At 39.8% G+C, this 23,782-nt stretch overlaps 1 protein-coding gene across 4 annotated transcripts in view; it reads right to left on the bottom strand.

Annotated features, from left to right (window-relative positions):
* Positions 1–23,782, bottom strand: part of kdm6a (lysine (K)-specific demethylase 6A) — a 274,780-nt gene that overhangs the window by 162,842 nt on the left and 88,156 nt on the right. For all 4 annotated transcript variants that reach the window (XM_078559720.1, XM_078559718.1, XM_078559719.1 and 1 more), the window contains exon 5: positions 10,265–10,323. In XM_078559720.1, the coding sequence (XP_078415846.1) occupies positions 10,265–10,323 (59 nt within the window). The remainder of the gene's footprint in view (positions 1–10,264; positions 10,324–23,782) is intronic.

Below are 23,782 nucleotides of genomic sequence, written 5' to 3' on the forward strand. Positions count from 1 at the left end.
ATCAGCAGTGTGTACCAGATACAAGGTGCACTGCAGAAACTCATCAAGGTTGTTCCTTCAACAGCACCTTCCAAACCCACGACCTCTACCACCTAGAAGGGCATGGGATCAGGTGCATGGGAATACCACCCGCAAGTTCCCCTCCAAACCACACACCATTCTGACATGGAACTATATTGCCATTGCTTCACTGTCGCTGGGTCAAAATCCTGGAACGCCCTTCCTAACAGCACAATGGTTGTACCTACACCGCGTGGACTGCAATGGTTCAAGGCAGCTCACTGCCATCTTCTCAAGTGCAAGTAGAGATGAAAAATAAACGATGTCCACATCCCATGAAAGCTTAAAAAAAAATCAACATATCGTTTCTTTGGTGACCAAACACAATGTTGACTGGTTCAGCTTCCTGATCGCCAAAGGGAAGAAATAACAAGGAATTTCATTACTTGCATCCAGGCAACAAGTTTGTAACTTGAAAAGTGGTTTGACCCGACAACTCACAATCCACTGTTTTCTCTGAACTTGAATGGTGAAGATCTCAAGTTTGACTCACTGGTAGGTGAGCGTATGGAAAGTTTCCAGCTTCAAGGCTGATGGTCTATATGATAACTACTGTATTCTTGCATCACTGTTAAAGGGTGTTAGTCAGGGCAAATCAGTTCCAGAGAAATGGAATCAGATATTTAGAACATGCAAGGATTTGAGAAACCTGTGCACCCTAGGGTCATTTTGCCTTAAGCACACCCCTATCAAATACACACATCAAGGCTGTTCGTTTTGATGGGACAAAAGTAGGGTGGATGTAGGAATAGGTGTGGTGTTGATCTCAAAGGCTGAAATGTAAGTAAAAAGTAAATAATTAACAAATGTCATGCCTTTGCACAATCTATTTGTGGTCTGCTGAAAGCTGTAGCGTCAAGAGAAAAGTATCTTAACAAGCAATTTCACTGTGAGACAATACATTTCCAAACTATTACTGTCAAATGTATAATGTAAGATTTCACATTTACATCAAGCTTCACTTGAGATCAGCTATGGCATGAATTGTATGAATCATACAAAGTAATATAGCAACACAAATTATGCATACATGAAAAAGTAACCAAATTTGGTTTACATAAAATGTTAACTGGAAAACAATGTCTAAGTTCAATTCACCGGTGAAGTTGACAGAGAGTAAGTGTATGAAACCAGGATGCATAAATCAAAATTATTTTGGTATCCTTGAATCATATCGCCAACTATTTCTGTGGGAAGATGGTATCTTTTAGATATTTTCAAGTCTTGACTGAATATATATTTTCAATAAATAGGGGAAAAGAATGCACCAGACAGCACCCATTTTAACGTGAACGCCCACCACCGATTGTTTCACACCCTCAGGCTTGGTCTCTGCACTCCCCAACATGGGTTCAAATGTCCCTGAAGAGTTGGTCACCTGACTAGGACAGAAAGGAATCAACACGGAGTGTGTGTAAAGTAAGCCAACACTGAAAAGTTGTGATTGCATTCCTGAAAATAACAACATTAAGTGAAACAACTTAAAATAAATAATTGATTCCCATAGGAATCAATATGAAAGCCGGAGTTCGGATCCTTCAGACATTTCCTGCCTGGAAAAATCAAAAGTTGAAATACTGTACCGTACATGTGCAGCACTGCATTCCTAGCTGGAATAGCTTGGAAAATAAAATAAATCACTGCATACAATAGAAATACTATACAAATTCAAATTTGGTAACACTAAATCACCCAAACAAGCCCCGAGTAGCACAGCTTCTGTGTCTCATCCATGTCACTCCTGAAACTCAACTCAACTTTTTGCTTGCTATCCTTTTCCCTCCCTTTCCTGCTATTTCCCCTCTACCTCCCTCCTCCTCTCACCACTCTGTCACCTTCTCTCTACCTGTCCACTTGCTAATTTGCCTCCCTATCCTCAATTCTTAGCACTCTGCCCCACCACCCCCCACCGAGTCTCCCTTTCACCTTGCCCCCGTCTTCCATTTCCCCACCCCCTCACTCCCCATCCCCCATCTTATATTCCCCCCCAGCCCACTTTCTTCCTGCCCCCGCCCCTCCCTGCCCCATCCCATTCTCCCTTTCCCCTTTACCCCATCTCCCCATCCCCCTCATTCACCATGTCTCCCTTCCCCCGCACCCTTCTCTCCATTCACCATTCCCCATGTCTCCCCCTCTTCCCCGCCGTCTCCCCATCTCCCTTCCCCAGACCACCCCCCACTTCCCATAGCATCCTCCAATGGCCAGGCTTGGTCACCTATTGCTTCACAATCAATGTTCAGGTTGGGAAATAAATATACAGTTTCACCAAATAATGCACTGTTATAGTTTTTTTTCAGCCTGTGGAATTTATACTAGAGACTTTCCAGTACCTTGAACAAGTCTAAACATGAAGTTTTAGTAGACAATTTGCCAATGGACACATAGCTGATTATATTTTTATTCTGTCCCTTTCCAATATCACATGCTCCAACTGGATAACAGTCAGGAGCAGGAACACTCTCAAGCTTAAAAGGCACTAAAGCAAGTTGTAGCAACCCAATGACTTCATGAATGGAGATCACTTAACACAAGGAGCAAATAAAGCTGGGGCTTCATGGTCTGTGGGAACAAACAATTGTGCCTTTATATAGTACCATATATCATTTCCAGGTATCCTAAAATAATTTGCAGCTAATTGACTGTATTTGAAATGCAACCATTGGAGGTAAAATATTTTGTCCTGTAATTTCCTCTTGTACCCTGTGGGGTGCATCTAAGCCACTCATCCTGCAATGTTAAGAGTTCAAACCATTCAAACTACATTTCAACACTTAGCATATTGTTCTCTCACTATCCTCCGTGGCAACCCAATCACTAATTTTAGAAAAATCTTAACCTCCTTCAGACAAAACCTCATGTTCACAACTGAAGAAATACACCACAAAGCTAAACAGGAAAATGTCGAGTTTGTTTTTGTCAGTCAAATACAACTTCAGTCAAAAGAGGTATGTTTGATGGTACTACTATTAAATGTAGGTCATTATGAGTGCCACCATGCAGAAAAGAGATGCTTGTATGTATACACATACTTAGTTCTTTAAAAAGAAACACCAGTAATGGGTTAATTTTCTTGTAAAGTACTCATCCCTCCATATACCTCGTGCAATGATAGATTTTTTTAAAGGGAAAAGGGAGGAATCCCCAGTTTAATGGCTCCTTCTGTATATGCCAAGTCAAGTTGTAGCTTAGCAGCCCATACAGTGTAAACATGCTCTGACAAGCAGACTCTCCATTAGCCCAGACGGACAAGCTAGAATCTTTTTTTTGAAAATGTAAGTATTGCTTAACAGCCCGATCAGGATGCATTATTAACCGATCCCCATTATTAAATATTGAGAAGGCTGAAACCATTGGCTTTGTTCCACTCAACAAACTTTCATTTCAGATCTCCTGTACCTGCAGGTTATTTTTCTTACTCAAATTTACACCATTTCCTTGTGTGGGCTGTACCACACCCATAGCTATTTTCACTTTCGCTTATTTCTTTAATGACTTTCTATTGTCTCACATAATTTTTATATATCCACCACATTTTAAGTAGTTTAAAGGCCGTTCAACTCAATAACTTCTCTTACTAAATGAAATATTCAATTTCTCCCTATCCTCAGCCCTCCTTTAATGCCTATTTTTCAGTTCAACTGAATGCAATAGCCAATGCTTTTTTCTTTAAAGATGGTGACTGACATGCTATGCATTTTTAGAAATAACTGGCTTTGTCTCATTGTATTGAAGATGTTTTTTTTGCATCCATTCTTGGAGAGTACAACGCCACTGCAGATGTATACTACAATCAGGAAAGGAGTCTTGTGCCCTCAAAAGACAGCATAACATTTGTGGGCGAATAAAGCATTGTTAGGGCAGTTTATGAGAGAGTGGCTATATGTCCAATGCTCTACTATAGACCAACAGCACAGTTTACCAATTCAATTTGCAATCAGAAGCATCACTGCTGCTGATCCCTTTGGGAGCAATCTGAAGAAACACAAGCCTGGAATTATTGTTGCTGAGCTATTTGGAGATCACATGTGGATTACTGAAAGCTTCCATAATTTATTCCTGTCTTTAACTGCAGCAAAAGATTGTATATTATAACTCCAGCACAACAAGCTGACCAATGGACTAGCCAAGTCATCACTGAGCTAATCAGCTGTTGAATGGTTCAAGGAGAGTCATGGACCTTTTTAATTGTACAGGGAGGAGCAAACCATGGTTAGCCATGTCATTCTGTTGGAAAATGCAAGGCATCCAGGTCTTGCACACCAATTTTTGTGACCAGGCTATAGAAATGCTCATTCCAAAAAGCCATGTGCTTTCTAAATTATTTGCCATCAAGATTGGACACCTCTAGCAAGCGCAGCATTTACTACCCATCCTTAATTGCCCTTGAAATGGCAGTGGTAAGCCTTCTCCTTGAACCACAACACCCTTACGTGGTGAGAGATGCCTACAATGCTATTAACTAGGGAGCTCCATGCTTTTGAGCATATGCAAAGTGCTTCAAGATAAGGCAATCAAGCCCACTGCCATGGGGTAACCTTAAGACTTGTTGTATATGTTACCAACAAGTTAAAAGTTTGCTCTTGAAGAGTTAAATTCAAAGGATAGCAGGGTTAAGAAATATACAACAGTATTCTGGTGGGGCATACAATCCAACATACTTAAACATATCCAAACTATTGCTACCCATATTCTAACTCACACCAAGTCCTATTCACCAATCACCCTGTGCTATTTGACCTGCTCCCAGTTGAACAACACTGCTGATTTAAAATTCTGATCCTAGTTTTTAAATTCCTCCATGGCCTCACCCCTTTCTCTGTAACAACCCCCAGCTCTACAACCCCAACCCTCAAAAGATAACTTCAATTCAATTCTGGCCTCCTGTGCAACCCCAATTTTAATCATTCAACCAATGGTGGCCATGTCTTCAACTGCCAAGATCCTAAGCTCCAGAATTCCCTCCATAAAACTTTTGTCCTCCTACTGCTCTTTCCTCCTTTAAGATGCCCCTTAAAGCTTGGTCAAAGAGATAGATTTATCACCTAATATTTCCTTACATGTCGAACACTTTGACAACACTCCTGTGAAGTGTCTTGGACCAATTTATTACTGTCTCGACTTATTGAGGATAGTGCACTGCAATGTCAAACCCCACTGCTCCCCAAGCTGCAACAAATGTGAAAAAAGTTTGATCAACCCACTTAATTGTTTAATTTAGGTTAACAGAATACAAGCACCAGGTTTGTTCGCTTAATAAGTAAATAACTGTTTATTGAACAAATTGTCTTAAAACAATGGCAAAAGAAAGAAATATGAACTACTAATTTCTAACTCTATAACCTAAACTCTACCCCTTCTTAAATCCCTACACACACACATACAAGACACATAAGACACACAAAAACATGGATTTTAAGGGTGGAATAAAACAGTTCAATAGCACCAATTCCAGAGTACAGGATTCGCTGGGTTGATTTTGATCAATGTCTTCCAAATTCCTTTCAGTTCTTTGTTGGTGACACGAAGGTGGTCATTGTAATTTTAATCCATAATCCAGCAGAAATGAAAAGAAATATTCTTTACACTACATTAAAGGCCCGATATAAACATAAATAGTTGGTGGTGGTGGTCAGAAAATCGAGACTACTTTGGGCATGTAATTCAATTCAAACTGACTAGGTGTGAGCAATTAGTTCATTTGAGTTTAGAGGGGCTTAGTTGCCAGGATTCTATTTTGTGCTAATGCCTTATTCTGAGTAAGCCCAAAGAAAACATGAACAAATTATAAACAAGGGGCAACCAATTAATTTATTTAATTTGGTTACGCTAATTTGCTTTACCAATTCGTGCTGTCTACATCTTTTAGAATGACGTTTTGGTGCATTGCAGTGATGCTGAGAATAACACAGGGTAACGCATGGTTGGGGAATGGCCATGTTCTAGCCTGTTTAGCTCAATATACACAATCAAAAGACAACAAAATTTCAAGGTACACTATTCAGCAAATACTGAGACTAATGTCAGTAACAATATTTTTAATTCCAGATACCAAATTCTTGACAAAAACCTTGAATGTTGAATTAAAAAGTTCAACTGTTCTGCCTTGAACATAGAAATCATAGGTCAGATTCCACTACTAGATGAGTGTCCAGGAAATCCCTAAAGTATGTATGTAAACTTACATGTGAGCTATGATGACATAAACATGTACAGATACTGACTGAAGATGCGATACAGACTCAGTTAAACTGACTAGCTCACTCATCGTTGGGAGTCATTATATATGGAACCACACTCCAACATAAATCATTGCCTTCAGAAGAATAGTAGAATGAGTCTGAAAGAAAAATAGACAGATATACAAAACGCAGGTTCAATTTGCAGCTTTCCATGCTTTCCCTTGCCTTGGTTAGAAATTCACCCTTTATAAGGTATTTCCATCTCCAAAGATCATAGACTGTGGTGACTGAAAAATCATCATTGCGTTATGCAAATTCAAAGTAGATTGTGACCGACTGGACTCCAACCCTACTTCATGTTATTTTTCTCTTATTATAAATGGCTATTTTTCCATTATGAAATCAGCTAGGTCAAGGAATTGAGCTTTTTAAAAATAATTTTACACACAATGGAACCCAAGCTGTTGCTTACCTCCTGGATCTATAATTTTTAATGTCATAGCAAGATTTTGAACTGCACATAAACAACTTCTGGATGTTTGAAAAGGTTATTGTCTATTGGTTTCTGTCCTAAAGGTGTAATAGGATGCAAGCTTACAGATAATTATTGGCCTGGATTTTGCAGTCAGCAGCAAAGCAACGACTTTCACCACTGACCTCAAAGAAAGCTGCCCGCAAAGATCCAGTGATCTCTGAGGTGTGAATTTCACCTTTCCCAACATTAATTTGATCTCCAGGCGTCCAGCAACAGTGATGTCATCAAGCAGGGTAAGCAGCCAAACACATTGAAGAATTCTCAGATAGCAAATCAGGAAGTAAAATTCACCAATTATCCTTCATTATTTATATATTTTTTTAAACTACAGAGCAAAATAAAGATCGGGACATGCACATTAGAAGCTGAAATATCAAACAAACTTTTGTAAAATTACAAAACCATGACATGATAATGGAAAAAAGTGACATTATACAAATATAAAATTAATTTTCCAGGACCAGTGAGGTTCTTCAGCATTGTTGACTTAAGATCATCATTAAAACCCAGTTATACCTCATTAGCAAGGTGTATGTCACAATGTAAAAGGGAAAGTTCTTGTCAGTTTGATTTCCATCTGCTGAGATTGTAAAAGTGCACCATGGAAAAGTGTATAATCACTGATGGATTTCCACGTTTAACTGTGCATATTTGGGCTCTAGAAGTTGCTGTTGGTTTTAGAGGAATAATGATGATGAACGCTGGCAATTTTGCTGTCATTACTACCACAAAATCCAGGCTAATATCTCTAATAGGTGAGTCATCATTAATAGGTAGTCTGACAAAAATTAGTTGGGTATGCACTACAACAGCATCAACAACTTCTAGGTAAAAGACACTGGGTGTCAGTGATCATTAAAATGCAATGCAAGCATCTTTCAAAAACATTTCATGCAGGACCATTACAATCAATAAGGAAAGCATCTTTCACCTCATGAATCTCAGCTGGATTCAAAACAGACTGCTGGAAAGGAGAAGATAGTTCCTTAATTCTACTGTTTCAATACACAGTTTTCAAGGAAGTCAACAGCTCAACTTAAATACTGTGCTAATTAGAGATTTAGTTAATTTCAATTGAACCCTGCCATGTTCACAGCAACATTAATGGACATACAGAAAGTTCTGTAAGATTTTAGACTGGCTGTTATCACAGCAATTTAATACTATAATTGGCTCTGCAACGACACCACAATTTACCCTTTCACATTAATATAAAATATTTTATCAGAACTTCTAACACAACCTATCAGTTTTAAAGTAGCAAAGGGACAACAAATTGCCTATGAAATAGAAATTTCTCATTTCTTTGTTTAATAAATATGGTATATCTAGAAGCAAAACTCACTCTCGGTGCAATAACAGTCCATTTTACTGACCTTTTTTATTAAAAAAATTCTATGCCACCCTTAGTTTATTTATGTTTTAATAACTAATCAACGTGATCTACAGTATTATATTGCCTTTACAGGTTATATGGGGCTGTAGCGAAAAACAAATCTGAAAACATCCTTCAACTTTCCACATTATAAGGCAACTAGCAATATCTGAAAAGCAACTTGCTGATATTCGATACAGAAATCGAAACTGTTCTCATTTTTTAAAAAGTGAAAGAGCTTTACAAAAATAGGTCAAAATCTATACAATCTTATTGGTTGCTCCATTTGTCCTACTGCCTCTGCTTTGACCAAAACAACCACAGGTTCTAAACCACAGAAAAGGAAATAGAGGCACTAAGTGGATGTGTGGCACTAACTGGATGTGTGACAAAGTCTTTCAATTCTGAAGAACACAATCTGTTTAAAAAAATAGTAAAGCCACAGCCCCGGCAGTTCTGGAAAGTTAGATCCATGTACGCTCCAAGGTTTCACTGTACCACAACCTCCACTAAATTGCCTACATGACTGTCAAGGGAAAACAGTTCTTCAATTATAAAGGTTATTGAAATCTGTCAATATCCAACTTCTCAAGCAGCTGAAATTAAAGCACCTTTCCTGGTTTGGAATAATGGTACATTTTATTCACACTGCTTACATTCACAAAATAAGTGGACAAAGTCAGTCTGAAATTGAGTGTACAGTAAAATGCAGTATGCTAACCTTCAACTATGTCAAAAAATAATCAAACATATTTTCTCACTTCCCACAGAATGAAAACATCAAATGCAAGGAGTTATTGGAGATAGATAATTACATACAGAACACGAGAATCTCAATTATTTGCCTATTTCCATTATGTACCTATGGTGGGGGTATCTTGCAAATATAGCAGAAAATGGAGGTTGTGCTGCTTCAGAGTGGCCAATTGTTATTGGAGCATTTTCTCATTTTGTAGTAATACAATATAATTAACTCAAATTTAACCCTTCCAACACTTATAATGGCCACAGCACATTCCTGTTTAGTTACCAGAAAATTCAAGGAAACTCTTGAAATTTTAGTTTGTTTCACATCAAAACATTAGAAATCCTTTATTGCTTTTTAACTTCCCTACCACCACCACCCATCCCCCAATCTAGCTGACATGGACAAAGCAGATTCAACAATTTTTTCCAACCAATACTGACTGCAATTGGTGGAGAAGTCCTTAAATATTTCAATAGCTAGGTAATACCATGCAATTCCTCCAGTTTATAGGATTTGATTTAGATTGTACAACTTTTATTAATCTACCAGATCTTCTATATTATTGCCCAAGTTGGAGGACATGCTGTGTTACAATAATGAGGTGTTTGTATCATGTAGAGGATAATCGCAAATTCATTTACAGTGACTGATTAATTCAAATTTAGTTTTCATGTTAATGGTATTCTAGGATACTTGCTGCTGCTTTAGGGATTGAATTCCACAACTGACAATTATTCTGAAAAATACTATATACAAGTAACCTTTTATTTTTAGTTGATTCCTGTGATGTTACACTGGAAGACAAAGTGTTATATTTACTTCAAATAGAATCAGAAGGTGGGCCTGTTGGGGGTGGAAAGAGAGGATGAGGTGGAAAGAGAGGTGTGAAAAGGGCATGTGGGTGGAGGGTGTGCAAAGGAGGACAGGGTGGCAAGGAGAGTTGAGGACAAGGGTAGAAGGATGGAGGTTTTTTTAACAGGCTCCAATCCAATGCTTCCTCCTATTTACCATTTCCAGTAATTAAAAAGTGGAAGATGATAGGATCAGGGAGTGAAGATAGGAAAATTACTGCTTCCCATCTTAATGGGCTTAAAGCAGCGATGCCATGTCAATTCAGCCAGAATTGGGCAAGGGAAAAAAAAAGCAATAAAAGATACATTTTTCAACTTGAATTACAATCAGACTAGAAACTCCAGTTAGCTAAATTTTACAAGCTATGTATCCAAGGCCAATAGCAAATCAGAAACTGATATATGTCACACAAAAACAAATGCATTGCCCCAAATAAACAAATTTAATTAATTTTCAAATTTTCTCTTATTGTATGTGCTTATTTTCAACTAAAGAACAATAAATATTTTACTCACCATTGAAATGCATTATAATGGAAGTAGACAAGACCAAGGCCATATAAAAAGGCAGCATTCTATGGGGAGAAAAATTTTTTAAATTTTAACAATGTAATGAAGTCAACAAACTCCAGTTTTGTTTTATGATTTGTCACAACAGACCAGTACAATCACACATAGATTAACGTATTCATTGCATTTCTCCACGTAGAATCTATGTGCAAAATTATTACATAACAGTAGTCACTGCATTTCAAACTAATTAACTGCAAATGCAGAGATGTAATATCATGCACTAGATCATACTTAGTACAACTCACAAACAACTTGCAATTATGTAGCATTTAGTATAGAAAATCATCCCAGTGCTCCATACAGCAATAATCAGACAAAAATAAATAAGCCAAAAGAGATATGAAAAGGGATGACAAAGTTTTTTTTTTTAAAAAGTGTTTTAAAGAAGGCCTTCAAGGATGATAGGAAGTGTGGAGGAGGGGAGTTTAAGGAGATAACCCAAATTATAGGGGCCAAGCAGATAAAGATGCAACAGCAATGAGGGAGTGATATTTAACAAGTCAGAGTCAAGGACTGTAGACCTTGAGGAGGTTAAAAAGAAAATGATTCAAAACCAAAATCAGAATGTTAAATTAGACAACGAGAACCCAATGTAGCTCACCCAGGATGTGTGTGATAGATGGGGGGGACATGATGACAGTTAAAATATTGGAATCAATTTTGGGTGTGAAGCGCATTAGAATAATCGAGTTTGAAGGATAAGCATGAATGAGCGAATTTAGTGGCAGACAAAGTGAAGCAGGGGCACAGGAGGGCAAAGTAAGTATAGGTAGTCTTTGGCAAAAATGATACAGTCAGAAGCTCAGCTTGTGGCCAAACAGGACTGTAAAATAAGCAGAGAAAGCAGTCAGGCAGGGAGATGAAATAAGGGGCCAGTGTACAGTGTTTGTGTCAAGAGTCAAAGACAATGGCAAAACCTCAATAGGGAGATTCAAATATGTAGTTGTGGAAAGAGGGACACAGATTTAGGAGGCAATACAGTCAAGGAGGGTGCTGACAGACCTTTTGGAGGAGCGAGAGAATGATTTATAATCTGAGTTAGGATAGCGATGGTGACAATGGGGGGATACAGCAGTGGCAGCTCAATGCCTGATCTCATTCTTTATGACAAAGAAGTCCATGAGCTCCTCAAACTTTGTGTTTGAGGCAAGGGTGGGTTTTATGCAGATGACTCATCAGAGAAATAAGTAGTTAGGATGATCTTTGGCATATTGAGCAATTTTGGCAAGGGAATGTAATACCTGATGGCATTCAATGGTGATGGATGGCTAAACCAGGTGCACACTAGATATGCTCAACTAAGTACCCACTTGGACTTGAATGAACAAGAATGAAGGCAAACCAGCTGAAGTGACAAGGGTAGCAGAGGGTAAAGGTTATACTGGGGTCAAAAAAAAAATCAATTATTGATCAGATTGACAACTCCAGAAATATTGTGGCTAATGGGAGGTCAAAAGATAAGCAGTTAGGAATTTCAAATGCAGTTCCAAGCGACTTCGGTGAGTAATTTTTTCCATCAGTGGATGCAAAAGGAAATGGGGGTGTGGGTGGTGACAGATACAAGAAAGTCATTGGAGATGGCCCTGTCTATTATTGAAAACCTGGAGATAGAGCAATTACATCATATACAAAGTTGAGAGGGTAGAAGCAAATATGGGTAGGAGAATTTACATGGAGGGGGCGGGTTCAGCAAAGGCAGTGAATCAGAGAAGAGGGGCAAAGGGAGTTGCAATGGAGATTGAAATCACCATGCAAAGAGTCACTTAGTATTGAAGCTGAGGGAGAAAAGGAGGGACAATTGCGTGAATCAGAACAAATAATGCAGACAAAGCGACATCATGAAAGTTGGGTCGTGATGAGGTTAGCTTTAGCTATCAAACCTCAATAAGGAAATTTTAATTTAATTCATTCACGGGGATGTGGGCTTCACTGGCTGGGCTAGCATTTACTGCCCATCCCTAGAGAAGGTGGTGGTGAGCTGCCTTCTTGAACCGCTGCAGTCCATGTGGTGTAGGTAAACCCACAGTGCTGTTTGGGATTTTGACCCAGCGACAGTGAAGGAATGGCGATATATTTCCAAGACAGAGTGGTGAGTGACTTGGAGGGGAACTTCCAGGTGGTGATGTTCCCATCCACCTGCTGCCTTTGTCCTTCTAGGTAGTAGTGGTCATGGGTTTGGAAGGTGCACTCTAAGGAGCCTTGGTGAATTCCTGCAGTGCAGTTTGTAGATTGTACATACAGCTGCTGCTGTGTCTCGCTGGTGGAGGGAGTGAATGTTTGTGGATTGGGTGCCAATCAAGCGGACTGTTTTGGCCTGAACGGTGTCCAGCTTCTTCACTGTTATGGGAGTTGCACTCATCCAGGCAAGTGAGGAGTGTTCCATCACACTCCTGACCTGTGCCTTGTAGATGGCGGACAGGGGGTCAGGAAGTGAGTTACTCGTCGCACGATTCCTAGCCTCTGACCTGCTCTTGTAGCCACAGTATTTATATGGCTAGTCCAATTCAGTTTCTGGTCAATGGTAACCCCCAGGATGTTGATAGTGGGGGATTCTGTGATGGTAATGCCATTGAACATCAAGGGGTGATGGTTGAACTCTTTCTTGTTGGAGGATGGTCATTGCCTGACACTTGTGTGGCACGAATGTTACTTGCCACTTGTCAGTCCAAGCCTGGATATTGTCCAGGTCTTGCTGCATCTGGACATAGACTGCTTCAGAATCTGGGGAGTTGCGAATGGTGAACATTGTGCAATCAGCGAATATCCCCTTTTGACCTTACGATGGAAGGAAGGCCATTGATGAAGCAGCTGAAAATGGTTGGACCTAGGACACTACCCTGAGGAGCTCCTGCAGTGATGTCCTGGAGCTGAGATGACTGACCTCCAACAACCACAAACACCTTCCATTGTGCTAGGTATTACGCCAACCAGCGGAGAGTTTTCCCCGATTCCCATTGACACCAGTTTTGCTAGGGCTCCTTGATGTCACACTCAGTCAAATGCTGCCTTGATGTCAAGTGCAGTCACTCTCACCGCACCTTGGGAGTTCAGCTGCTATGTCCATGTTTGAACCAAGGCTGTAATGAGGTCAGGAGCTGAGTGACCCTGGCGGAACCCAAACTGGGCATCAGTGAGCAGGTTACTGCTAAGCAAGTGTCGCTTGATAGCACTGTTGATGACCCGTTCCATTACTTTACTGATGATCGAGTAGACTGATGGGGCAGTAATTGGCCAGGTTGGATTTGTCCTGCTTTTGTGTACAGGACATACCTGGGCAATTTTCCACATTGCCAGGTAGATGCCAGTGTTGCAGCTGTACTGGAACAGCTTGGCTAGGGGCGTGGCAAGTTCTGGAGCACATGTCTTCAGTGCTTTTGCTGGAATATCGTCAGGGCCCATAGTCTTTGCAGTATCCAGTGTCTTCAGCCGTTTCTTGATGTCACATGGAGTGAATCAAATTGGCTGTAGACTGGCACCTGTGATGCTGGGGACCTCCAGAGGAGGCTGAGATGGATCATCCCCTTGGCACTACCAGCTGCAGATTGTTGCGAATGCTTCAGCCTTATCTTTTGCACTGCTGTGCTGGGCTCCTCCATCATTGAGGATGGGGATATTTGTGGAGCCTCCTTCTACAGTGAGTGGTTTAACTGTCCACCACCATTCATGACTGGATGTGGCAGGACTGCAGCACTCAGGTCTGATCCATTGGTTGTGGGATCGCTTAGCTCTATCACTTGCTGCTTATGTTTTTTGGCATGCAAGTAGTCCTGTGTTATAGCTTCACCAGGTTGACATCTCATTTTTAGGTATGCCTGGTGCTGCTCCTGGCATGCCCTCCTGCACTCTTCATTGAACAAGGGTTGATCCCCTGGCTCGATGATAATGGTAAAGTGGGAGATCAGCCAGGCCATGAGGTTACAGATTGTGTTCGAGTACAATTCTGCTGCTGCTGATGGCCCACAGCACCTCATGGATGCCCAGTCTTGAGTTGCTAGATCTGTTCGAAATCTATCCCACTTAGCAAGTAAGTAGGTGAATGGGAGACGAAAGTGGTCAATTAAATGCTAAGGCAAAAAGTGGACTGAAGAGGGAGGATATAAAGGTTGAACAGATATTTCAATAATGGTAGGGAAGCAGTGGAGTGAGCTCCAGAGGAGTGTTTTGAGAAGCCAAAGGGTAAGTGCGATAGATCAATGGAGAATGAAGCAAAATGCATAGAAAATGAGTCACTGTTAGCTAGAGGCTACATTTACAGCATGTATGATATACAAAAATAAATGGTTAGGTTCTACACGTACATGGGAAATAAATATATATCAGTAGTTACGCATCATTCTCCAAGCAAACAGATATATGCAACTTTGACAAGGGATCAGCTGGAATGCTACCAAGTGCCCACCTTCACAATCTACACTGATTCTTCAAAAGCATTTTCTCCCACAGATACGTTATCTATAATCAGGGAAGCTCCAAACTAGAAAAGGCAATGATTCCCTTTAAGAGTTTGCTGTGTAGAGGGGTTAATACAAAATAGCCATCCATGAGAACAGAATTCAAATTTGCCACCTTCAGGGGAAAATGTGACTTAACAAAAATTGACAATATTTCAGAGGCAATTCAGAGTCCTTTTTGGGCATGTTAAATTTTCAACCAAGGCAGCAGTATGTGATGTTCCAAGTTTCAATGCAACACCTTACATAGTATTTGCCAACTTTAGAACTGAACCTACAAGCATAGGACTTACTGGGGTAATTGGCATGATATTTTAAAGCTAGTGGGATAATTCCAAAAATAAGGATCATCTTTACTTGGGAACTGGTCAGCATCTATCTTATCACTGTGTGATTTAATTAATCCATAAAGAATCCCGATTAGAGCATAGGACTAGGTGCAATTCAATTAAATAGTAGGCTTCTTGCACAGAAAGGAAAGTTCCTCAGATAGAAACCTTCAAAGAGATCCATTAAAGCACAGACAACACCAAATAACCCCTTGACTGAAGCTGTTCCATAACAGGCATGAGAAATGCAACATAAGGTAGCCAGGTAACTATTTGGAGAAATAACTTCAACTCAAAGTTTAACGCTTCGATTACCTTATGCACCTCTGGCAATGCACTAGAGTAAAATAAATAATGAAGAATTCATTTGAGTGCTTCAATGTGTTTTCAGACAAGCCAGGATGGAGTGACCCACTGCCACAACCCCTTAATATGTATAATTTGTAAAAATAAATGCATGGTAGGCCAACATGTTGAGAAATTGCAAGCAGATATTATTGCGCAATCCTCAGGCTCATAGGCACTTCCTGTAGTCAAAATCTAGAAAGGTTAGATTTTGCATCACCTACAGAAGACTGAACAAAGTGACCATCAACGGCAAACGTCCAAGATGTCAAGTGAATGACATTCAAAATCCAAATATATAAGAACAGAGAGCCTGACCACTGGGCAGCATCAAGGAGCTGAACATCTTACTAGTATATCGAAGTTGTTCATTGCGTTTCTATTTGGGTTGTGCACTTTCACGAATGCGTTGGCCAATCTGATTTACAACTGTGTCATGGACAATATGACACATTATCAACCACAGTGCTAGAAGAACAAGAAACCTATTTTTTTGAAAAGCACAGCAAATTGCTGTGATCTGGAATGCACTATTAACAACAACATTCAAAAAACAACTGCATAAACACCTAAAGGAAAAATAATTTACAGGGCTATGGGAGAATGGGATTAATTGCATAGCTCTACCAAAGAGGTAGCACAGGCATAAAAGGCCTAATGGCCTCCTTCTGTGTTGTATAATTCTTGTACATGCAGGCTATTTGGATTGCAAGATACCTGCAACCATAGTTGATAGAACTCAATTTCAGATTGTTACTTTACACTTCTTGCCCATTTAAAACTGTCTGATCATCTGGGGGCAATATGGTATATATTCCAGAGATTGATTTCTCTATAATTCAGAGTTAAGATAGACAATGCTGTGCCAGGTGTATTATTCATAAATTTTGCAGTGAAAAAAGAATATTGTGTACAACCAAGCTAACTAGAAGAGGCAAAGTATGAATCTAAATCCAGCCACCTAAAGCTGTTTGTGCCTGATTAGTTGTGTATCATCTGGAAATTCCCAAGGTGGGACATTTGGCTATTTTAAAAATATTTCAATGAACCCACCAAGTATACTGGTCAGTAATGAAAGTCACTGTCAATACTTGTGTAAAGTCTTGTCATATATATGCCAAGATTCATAATCATACATCAGGCTAGAACAGGGCGAGGGTGGTAATGGTTGCTAAAAAGCCCACGGCTCCATGGAAGTGCCTAGAGTAAAACTTTGGTTGCTTCTCCAGTCTTAGAAGGATAAATTTGACTTATTGGTGCTTCTTGATTTCTTGGCCAAAAAATAGAGGTATTCCCCACTGGGGCCTCAGGAGCTGATAGCTGGCAAAAGAATTCTCTCTTTACTTCAGGGCTCAAAATTATCTAGTAGAAATAATGAATCCTAGTTAGACTAAGTGCAATGTTGAGAGACAACAGACGCTTAACAGTATGAATGCCTTGGCAGTGACTTACCCCAAATCAAATTAGATGCACCACAGCAAGAAAGACAGTCATAAAAGCTTACACAGGTCATAACAATAACAATTGGGATACATATGTGGCTTCACTTGTTCTTAGCAACACAAGTGCCGGAACAGGTGATTCATTAACATCTTATCCTCGGTGGAAAGAAAATCCCTCCCAACGTCACAGTTCAGGCTTCTCTAATTTTCTTTTTGGATTCAGATCAGAAAAAAAGTCAAAAGGTTCTGGTGCCCAGGGGGCATTCTGATAATTGGTATACTCAAGAGATGGAATATACTGTTACCCCTATAGTTCACTAACCATACCAGCCTGATTAACTTCCAAGGTTACATTAGAAAAGGAAGCAACTGAGTGAAGAACATCAAGTTCAAAACAGCTGAAAGTCATCACAGGTTAGCTGCTAAAAAGACACCAGACAATTGTTTATCACTTCAGTACTCCCAAGTATATGTGAAAGGGACTTGGTACAGATTAGGACACAGAACAGAGGAGATTTAGACGAGCATGAGGATGGGAGATTGATCAATGAAGCATTGAAATGGTAGTGTCTGGAAGCAGCAATGGGATAAATAATAGAATTCATTGCAAGGGTACGAAGTTTGAAATGGAGATTGAAGATGATGGCTTGCCTCTTCCCAAAGGGTCACAGCCAGAAGCAAAGATGGTCCAAGGTAACTGGGAAAAAAAAAAAAGAGGAAATTGGGCTGATTTTTCTGGGGGAGAAAACAAAACTTTAGAGGTAGGCTTGGTTAAGTTTATGGTGCAGGGAACTGACAAAATTAATCAAAGTAAAATGTTCACCATGTTGCAATATCTGAATATCAGAGAACAAATGACAATGAGGAATTTAGGGATAAGAAAGAAAATCATATCTTGTTAACACAAGGGGAATAGAACTGTGGAATAAGCTATTGAAAAGGCCATTAAAGCAGGCTGCGTGAAGAAAAGGCTAAATTTTTGTAGAATCCTTAACATGGATAGTATCCCAAGGTACTTGAGTGCAAGGTAGTTAGAACAAGTATTGAAATGAGATTTGGAGATAGAGGAGAAAACCTTTGAGGATTCCTTTTTAAGGAAAGGTGAGAAGAGACAACCATCGGCAGAGAGAATTCCCAGAAAGTAGGATCAACTTGACTATTGTGGGCCAGGGGACCACTAGAAGGCCAGAATCAAAGCATTTAGCACAGAGAGGATATTAAACGGAGTCGGTAAAGGTCAGTAAGATGGGATGAACAAACAAATTTGTGAAGGACTGCATAAAAGCAGCAGGGTTTAGTGAAAGTCGGAGTTTATAGAGGGATGGGAGACCAGCAAATAGAGCGCTGAAATAGTTAAGACCGAAAGTGATGAAGGCACACACAAACATTTCAGTGTTTCTGAAGCTTAGGTTGAGGCAGAGGGGAATGGGAGTCATCAATCTTGATGATGGTAAGATATACAGTTTAAAGATCATTCAAGATAGGTTAATATGCCAAGATTAAGGACAGTCTGGTTCAAGAGAATGACCAGGAAGGGGTTGAGTCAGTGGCAAGAGACTAGAGCATGCCACACGAGCAAAGGCAATGACTTCAATTTAAAAAATATTAAGCTGGAAAAGGTGGTAGTTTATTCAAGATTTGATGTCAGGCAAGCACCTTGGCTATTGTGTCAAATTTAGAAGAGGCACTAAAGGAGAGTGGTACAATTGGCCATGTCAAATAAAGCACAATGACAACTGTTAAGAGAAGGTCATCCATGACTACGCCAAGAGATGCTTTGGTGCTTTGAACAGCAGAAATCATCTGGAAACTAAAAAATATAATGAATAGTCTGCATGGGTTTGGAAATTAAAGTCTTGCTTGACCAGCCTCACTGAATTCTTTGAAGTGGTAACAGAAAAAGTGGGCAAGTGTAATGCAGTAGATGCAATTTATCTAACATCAAATGTGCAATGCATATCTCTGGAAATAGAGACCATCCCTAATGTCGATCAAGCTGGTTTCTGTAAGGTCCGTAGTACATGTGATCAAGTACTAGCACTCACCACCTACACCAAAAATGGTTTCCAAAAGAAACTGAAGATAGGCATAGTGCTACTGGACCTCACAGCTGCCTACAATGCAGTGTGGCACACTGGCTTGCTCCTAGAACTGCCCGGGTTGCTTCCAACTTGGGTCATGACAGTTGTCAAAACACTCCTTCACAACAGATGATTCAGAGTCCACTTTGGTCAAGGGAGAAGTGCATGGAGAAGACAGGTCAACAGACTACCACAGGACTCGGCGCTAGCCCCAACCTTGTTTAACATGTACACAAATGGTCTGCCAACAATCACATCCCACAAGTTCATCTATGCTAATAACATCTGTTGTGCCACAAAAGCTCCATCGTTCAGCACTCTGGACAAGATCCTTAACAGGACATTAGAAAGTTAACGGAATACTGCAGCAAATGGCATCCCATGACGAATCTCTCCAAAATCATATCCAGTGTGTTCCACCTGCACCATGCCAAGGCCAAAAAAGAATTGCATATCTACATGCATGGCCAGAGACTAAAGCAGGATCCCAACCCAACATAGTTCAGAATAACACTAGATAGGGCCTTGTCCTTTGGGAACATCTGAAGGAAACGGTAGCAAAGGTCAAAACCAGAAACAATCTATTAACCAAACTTGCTGGGTCCATGTGGGGTGCTACTGTTACAACACTTCGGGCCTCAGCACTTGCCTCATCATACTCTGCGGTACTGTGCACCTGTCTGGTAAAGGTCAGCACTCACAATGCGCATCATAACTGGAACACCCAACAATAATCAACACCCCGTCTCTGGCTTTCTCTACTTGCAAAAGTCACTCCCCACACATCCACTGACTGATGAAAACCCACAAGCTGGTTTAAGCCATCATGCTGTACCTCACTTATCACTCTATAATGGCCCTTTCAACCTACCTACTGCCCGCCTTCCATCTCTGCACCCCACTGGGAGCAATGTTCCCGAGCAAGGTATAGCAGCAGCCATTCTTGGATTAAGGAATGGAAACACGGGAAAATCACTAACAAATTCCTTGTGACAAACCCCATCTATCAAATGGCAGGCTTGGGACTACCAAGGAAAGCGTGGTCCTTGCTAAACGGGTTCAGGGCATGCCAAGGCCCCTGTGCAGCCAACCTCTACCGCCAGGGCCTCAATACAAACCCCTCACAGGTGGCGAGACACAAACAATGCTGCACATTACCGAGGAATGTCCATTCTACAGACTAGGTGGTGGATTAATCACCTTAAACTCAGCAAGTGAGGAGGCTGTCGCTTCGCTTCAGGGATTTGCATTCGCTAAATAGAAATAACTCATCTAAATTTCCAAAGTCGTCTTTGGAAAGGCTCACATAAAAGGCTTAGAACTAAAGTAAGAACACATGGAGTCAGGGGATAACTGCCTGGCTGCAAGACAGAAAACAAAAAGTAGAGATGAAGGGTTGCTATTTGGAATGGCAAAATGTGAGAAGTAGGGTCCTGCAAGGTTCAGTGCTGTCCACAATTTATATTCATGATTTAGATTTTAGACTCAAAACCAGAATTTCTAAATTTGCTGATTTTAAGTTTTTTTGGGGAGTGGGGAGATAGTCAATGAGGAGGGCTGCAACAAAATACAAGACTACAGAATAGGTATAAAACTGGCAAATTAATTTCAACACAGACCAGTGTGAGATATTGCATTTGGGACAGAAAAATAATGATATTACATATTACTTGGAACTTACGAATCTAATTGGGGTAGAGGAGCAAAGGAATCTGAGAAAGAAGCACACAAATGACTGAAAGTAGCAATGCAAGTTAAAGTAGGTCATTAAAGAAAAAAAAGCAAGCATTAGTGTTTATTTCTAGAGGGATAGAATTCAAAAGCAGAGAAGTTATGCTAAACTTCTATCAAAACTTGATTACGCCATACTTAAAAGTACTGTGAGCAGTTCTGATCGCGATACTATAAAAAGGATATAGAGGCACTGGAGTGGATGTAGAGAAGATTTAAAAGGATGATACTAAAAACGTGTGGCTACATACATCAGGAAAGGATCTCTTCTCTTGAAAAGAGAAGAGTGAGGGTGATCTAATAAAGGATTTTTAAATTATGAAAGGTTTTGACAGAATACACAGTGTTTCCACTTGTGAAGAAGAGCAAAGCTCGAGGCTATCAAAATGAGGTAGTAACCAAGAAACAAAATTCATTAAAGGAATTTTCTTTTGCATTCCCAAGCGGTGAGGATGTGAAATTTTCTACCAAAGGGAGTGATTAAAGTGAATAGTATGGATGCACTTAGGGGGAGACTAGGTAACCATGAGGGAGAAAGGAATGAGGGCTATGCTGATGGATGAGGAAGGGTGGGAGGAGGCTCAAATCACAGAATCTCAGAATTGTTACAGTGCAGAGGAGGCCATTCGGTTCAGTGTGTCTGCACCAGCGCTGAGCATTTTAACTTGGTGCCAATCTCCTGCCTTAACCCTGCACGTTATTTCTATTTAAATAATCATCGAATGGAGTATAAACAGAAGTATGGACTGGTTGGGTCAAATGGTCTTTTTCTGTGCTGTATATCCTATGTAATTTTATGTGGACACTAGATTAGAGCAATGAAAGTGAAGTTCTGAGAGACAGGCAAAGAGCTAGATGGTGAAAGAGCTTGGAAAAGAGAGGAAGTGTGGCAATAATTAGAAGAGAGAAGATTTGTTTCTTTCAAATTTTTAAAAAGCTGCATGATAGCAGTGATTAAGAGGAAGGGGATATTGCCCACAGAAAGGGAGACATTGACAAATATCTGTTCAAGAGCTAGAAAAGATAGTTAAATGGTTAAAGGTATTATACATGTATTTGAGTAGTGAAGGGATTGAGTGAACAAGTAATGGGTTTCTGGAGGCGAAACTGAAGAGGGTAGGGTGTGAAAATAGAGAACAAAATGCAAAAAAGTTGAGGATAGAGGATGAGGTGAGCAGGAAACAGGAGAAAGGTTGCAAAAGGGGATATAAGGATCAGGAAGCAGTGTAAGCAGCTGCATGGATGGTTTTAATATTCAATGCCAAGAAATCCATGAAGTTCTCATATTTGTCATTCAGGGTTAGGATAGACAGATTACAAGAGACCATTGATCTTTGAGGCAACTAACGAAGGTACACTAAATGTATTAGACATGCAAGGGTACATTCAAGAGAAAGCATCAGTGAAGGGAAGTTTATGAGTTCTTTCAGTATCATGATGTTGGAAAGGGCTAATAGGCAAAAGATGCATTCAAACTTATGAGGCGGCAAAATTATTATTGAATATTTTATACAAGTATTTGCTGGAGAAGATAATTTAAGTTCCTATTTAATTTATATAGTTTTACATTTATTCTTTTAATTTCCGTTTTCAAAATCATCCAAGTTTTCACTGATGCAGACTGACAAAATCACCTCAAATTTAATTATAAAATAATGATTCCCTGACAATTACGGTATTTTAATGCTACTGATGTTTTCTTGATCATTTACAAGAACTAAATTTACGTGTAAGCTACGCTTAATGGGATCTCCCCTCACATTAGGTCAAAAAGCAACCTTGTACCAAACTCTCTAATTCTAACTCAAATATATTATTTCCATTGAAAAATTCACATTTGATGTTCCATTGAGTTGACTGTAGTCAGCCTTAATTACAATGTCTTAAGAGACCTCTTTATTTCATCATCAGAGGTTGCCATGTCTTTATGGAAGGCTCAAGGGTATTTCCTGAAAATTTAGTATGAAAACAGACACACACACCCTGGCGTGGCTGGCAAAGACAGAAGCGGCTCCTGCCGAAGTTCTGGGTTGCCAACAGGTGGAGTTATTATTCAACAGGATATGGTGTATGTCCTTGGTATAGACCAAGGAGATTGGTGGCAATGTCCTCTCATTTCTTTAGCTTTATTGCTTCACATCTCTCCTGGTATCTTTGCCCACCAAGGGAAGGCTCAACACCATGGTTGCCATTTGTGACATGACCAGCTGATGACCATCTTTGAGAGGAGGATAAGCAGGATTCCTTTTAAATCAAAAAGTCTCCAAGGTAATACACCTGGCGATGAAAATTCTGAACCAAATTAATTCTCTGTGGCATTTACAACAATTCAGTACCTGATCCATAGTAATCAAGGGCACATGATTGACCCATCAAGCCTGGTGGATCATCATTGGAATTTTAAGGGGCAGAGCATGCCTCAGCCTGGTATCCTACTCACTTTGCTGCAGATAATTTAGAAAATGAGTGGTCTAACTAGTAAGATACACTTTGCTGGACTGGAAGCCGAGTACTCTGTGCTGCTGCACTGTGCAGTTTTAGATAGTTAAGTCCAGCAGTACTCCTACATATCCTTGCTAAATGGAGTCTGTCCCAACAGGGAGCACGTACATTGCACATTGGATAGACAGAAAACGTGTGTATACATTTTCAATAGCTTTATTTAGAGACTCAAAATACAATAGGCCACTATTAATGTCAGAAAAATTGGTCAAAAAATGTATATCCTGCTGGGCTGTGACTTATTATTTAATTTTATACTGTCTAATTTCTACATTATTCTTAATATACAAAGTTGCTCAATCCTTGTACATCTATATCCATATTTATATATCTATAACCTAGAACCACTGATGGGAAAAAACTGAAGTCAGGGAAGTCAGAAATATATAAATACAACTTTGATGGAAAAGTAGACAGTTCTCTGAACCATAAAGAATGACAAATTCATTTAACCTCAATTGATTTTTTTTTAATATAAAAAAGTAGGATATTACTGAAAAGAGAGACATGTTGCCAAAGCTTTTCATCTTGCACACATCAGGACAAATGTATATATGACAAATTTCAAACTATCGCAATT

The sequence above is a fragment of the Cetorhinus maximus genome, chromosome 16, assembly GCF_964194155.1.
Source record: "Cetorhinus maximus chromosome 16, sCetMax3.hap1.1, whole genome shotgun sequence".
In the NCBI taxonomy this organism is placed as follows: Eukaryota; Metazoa; Chordata; class Chondrichthyes; order Lamniformes; family Cetorhinidae; genus Cetorhinus; species Cetorhinus maximus.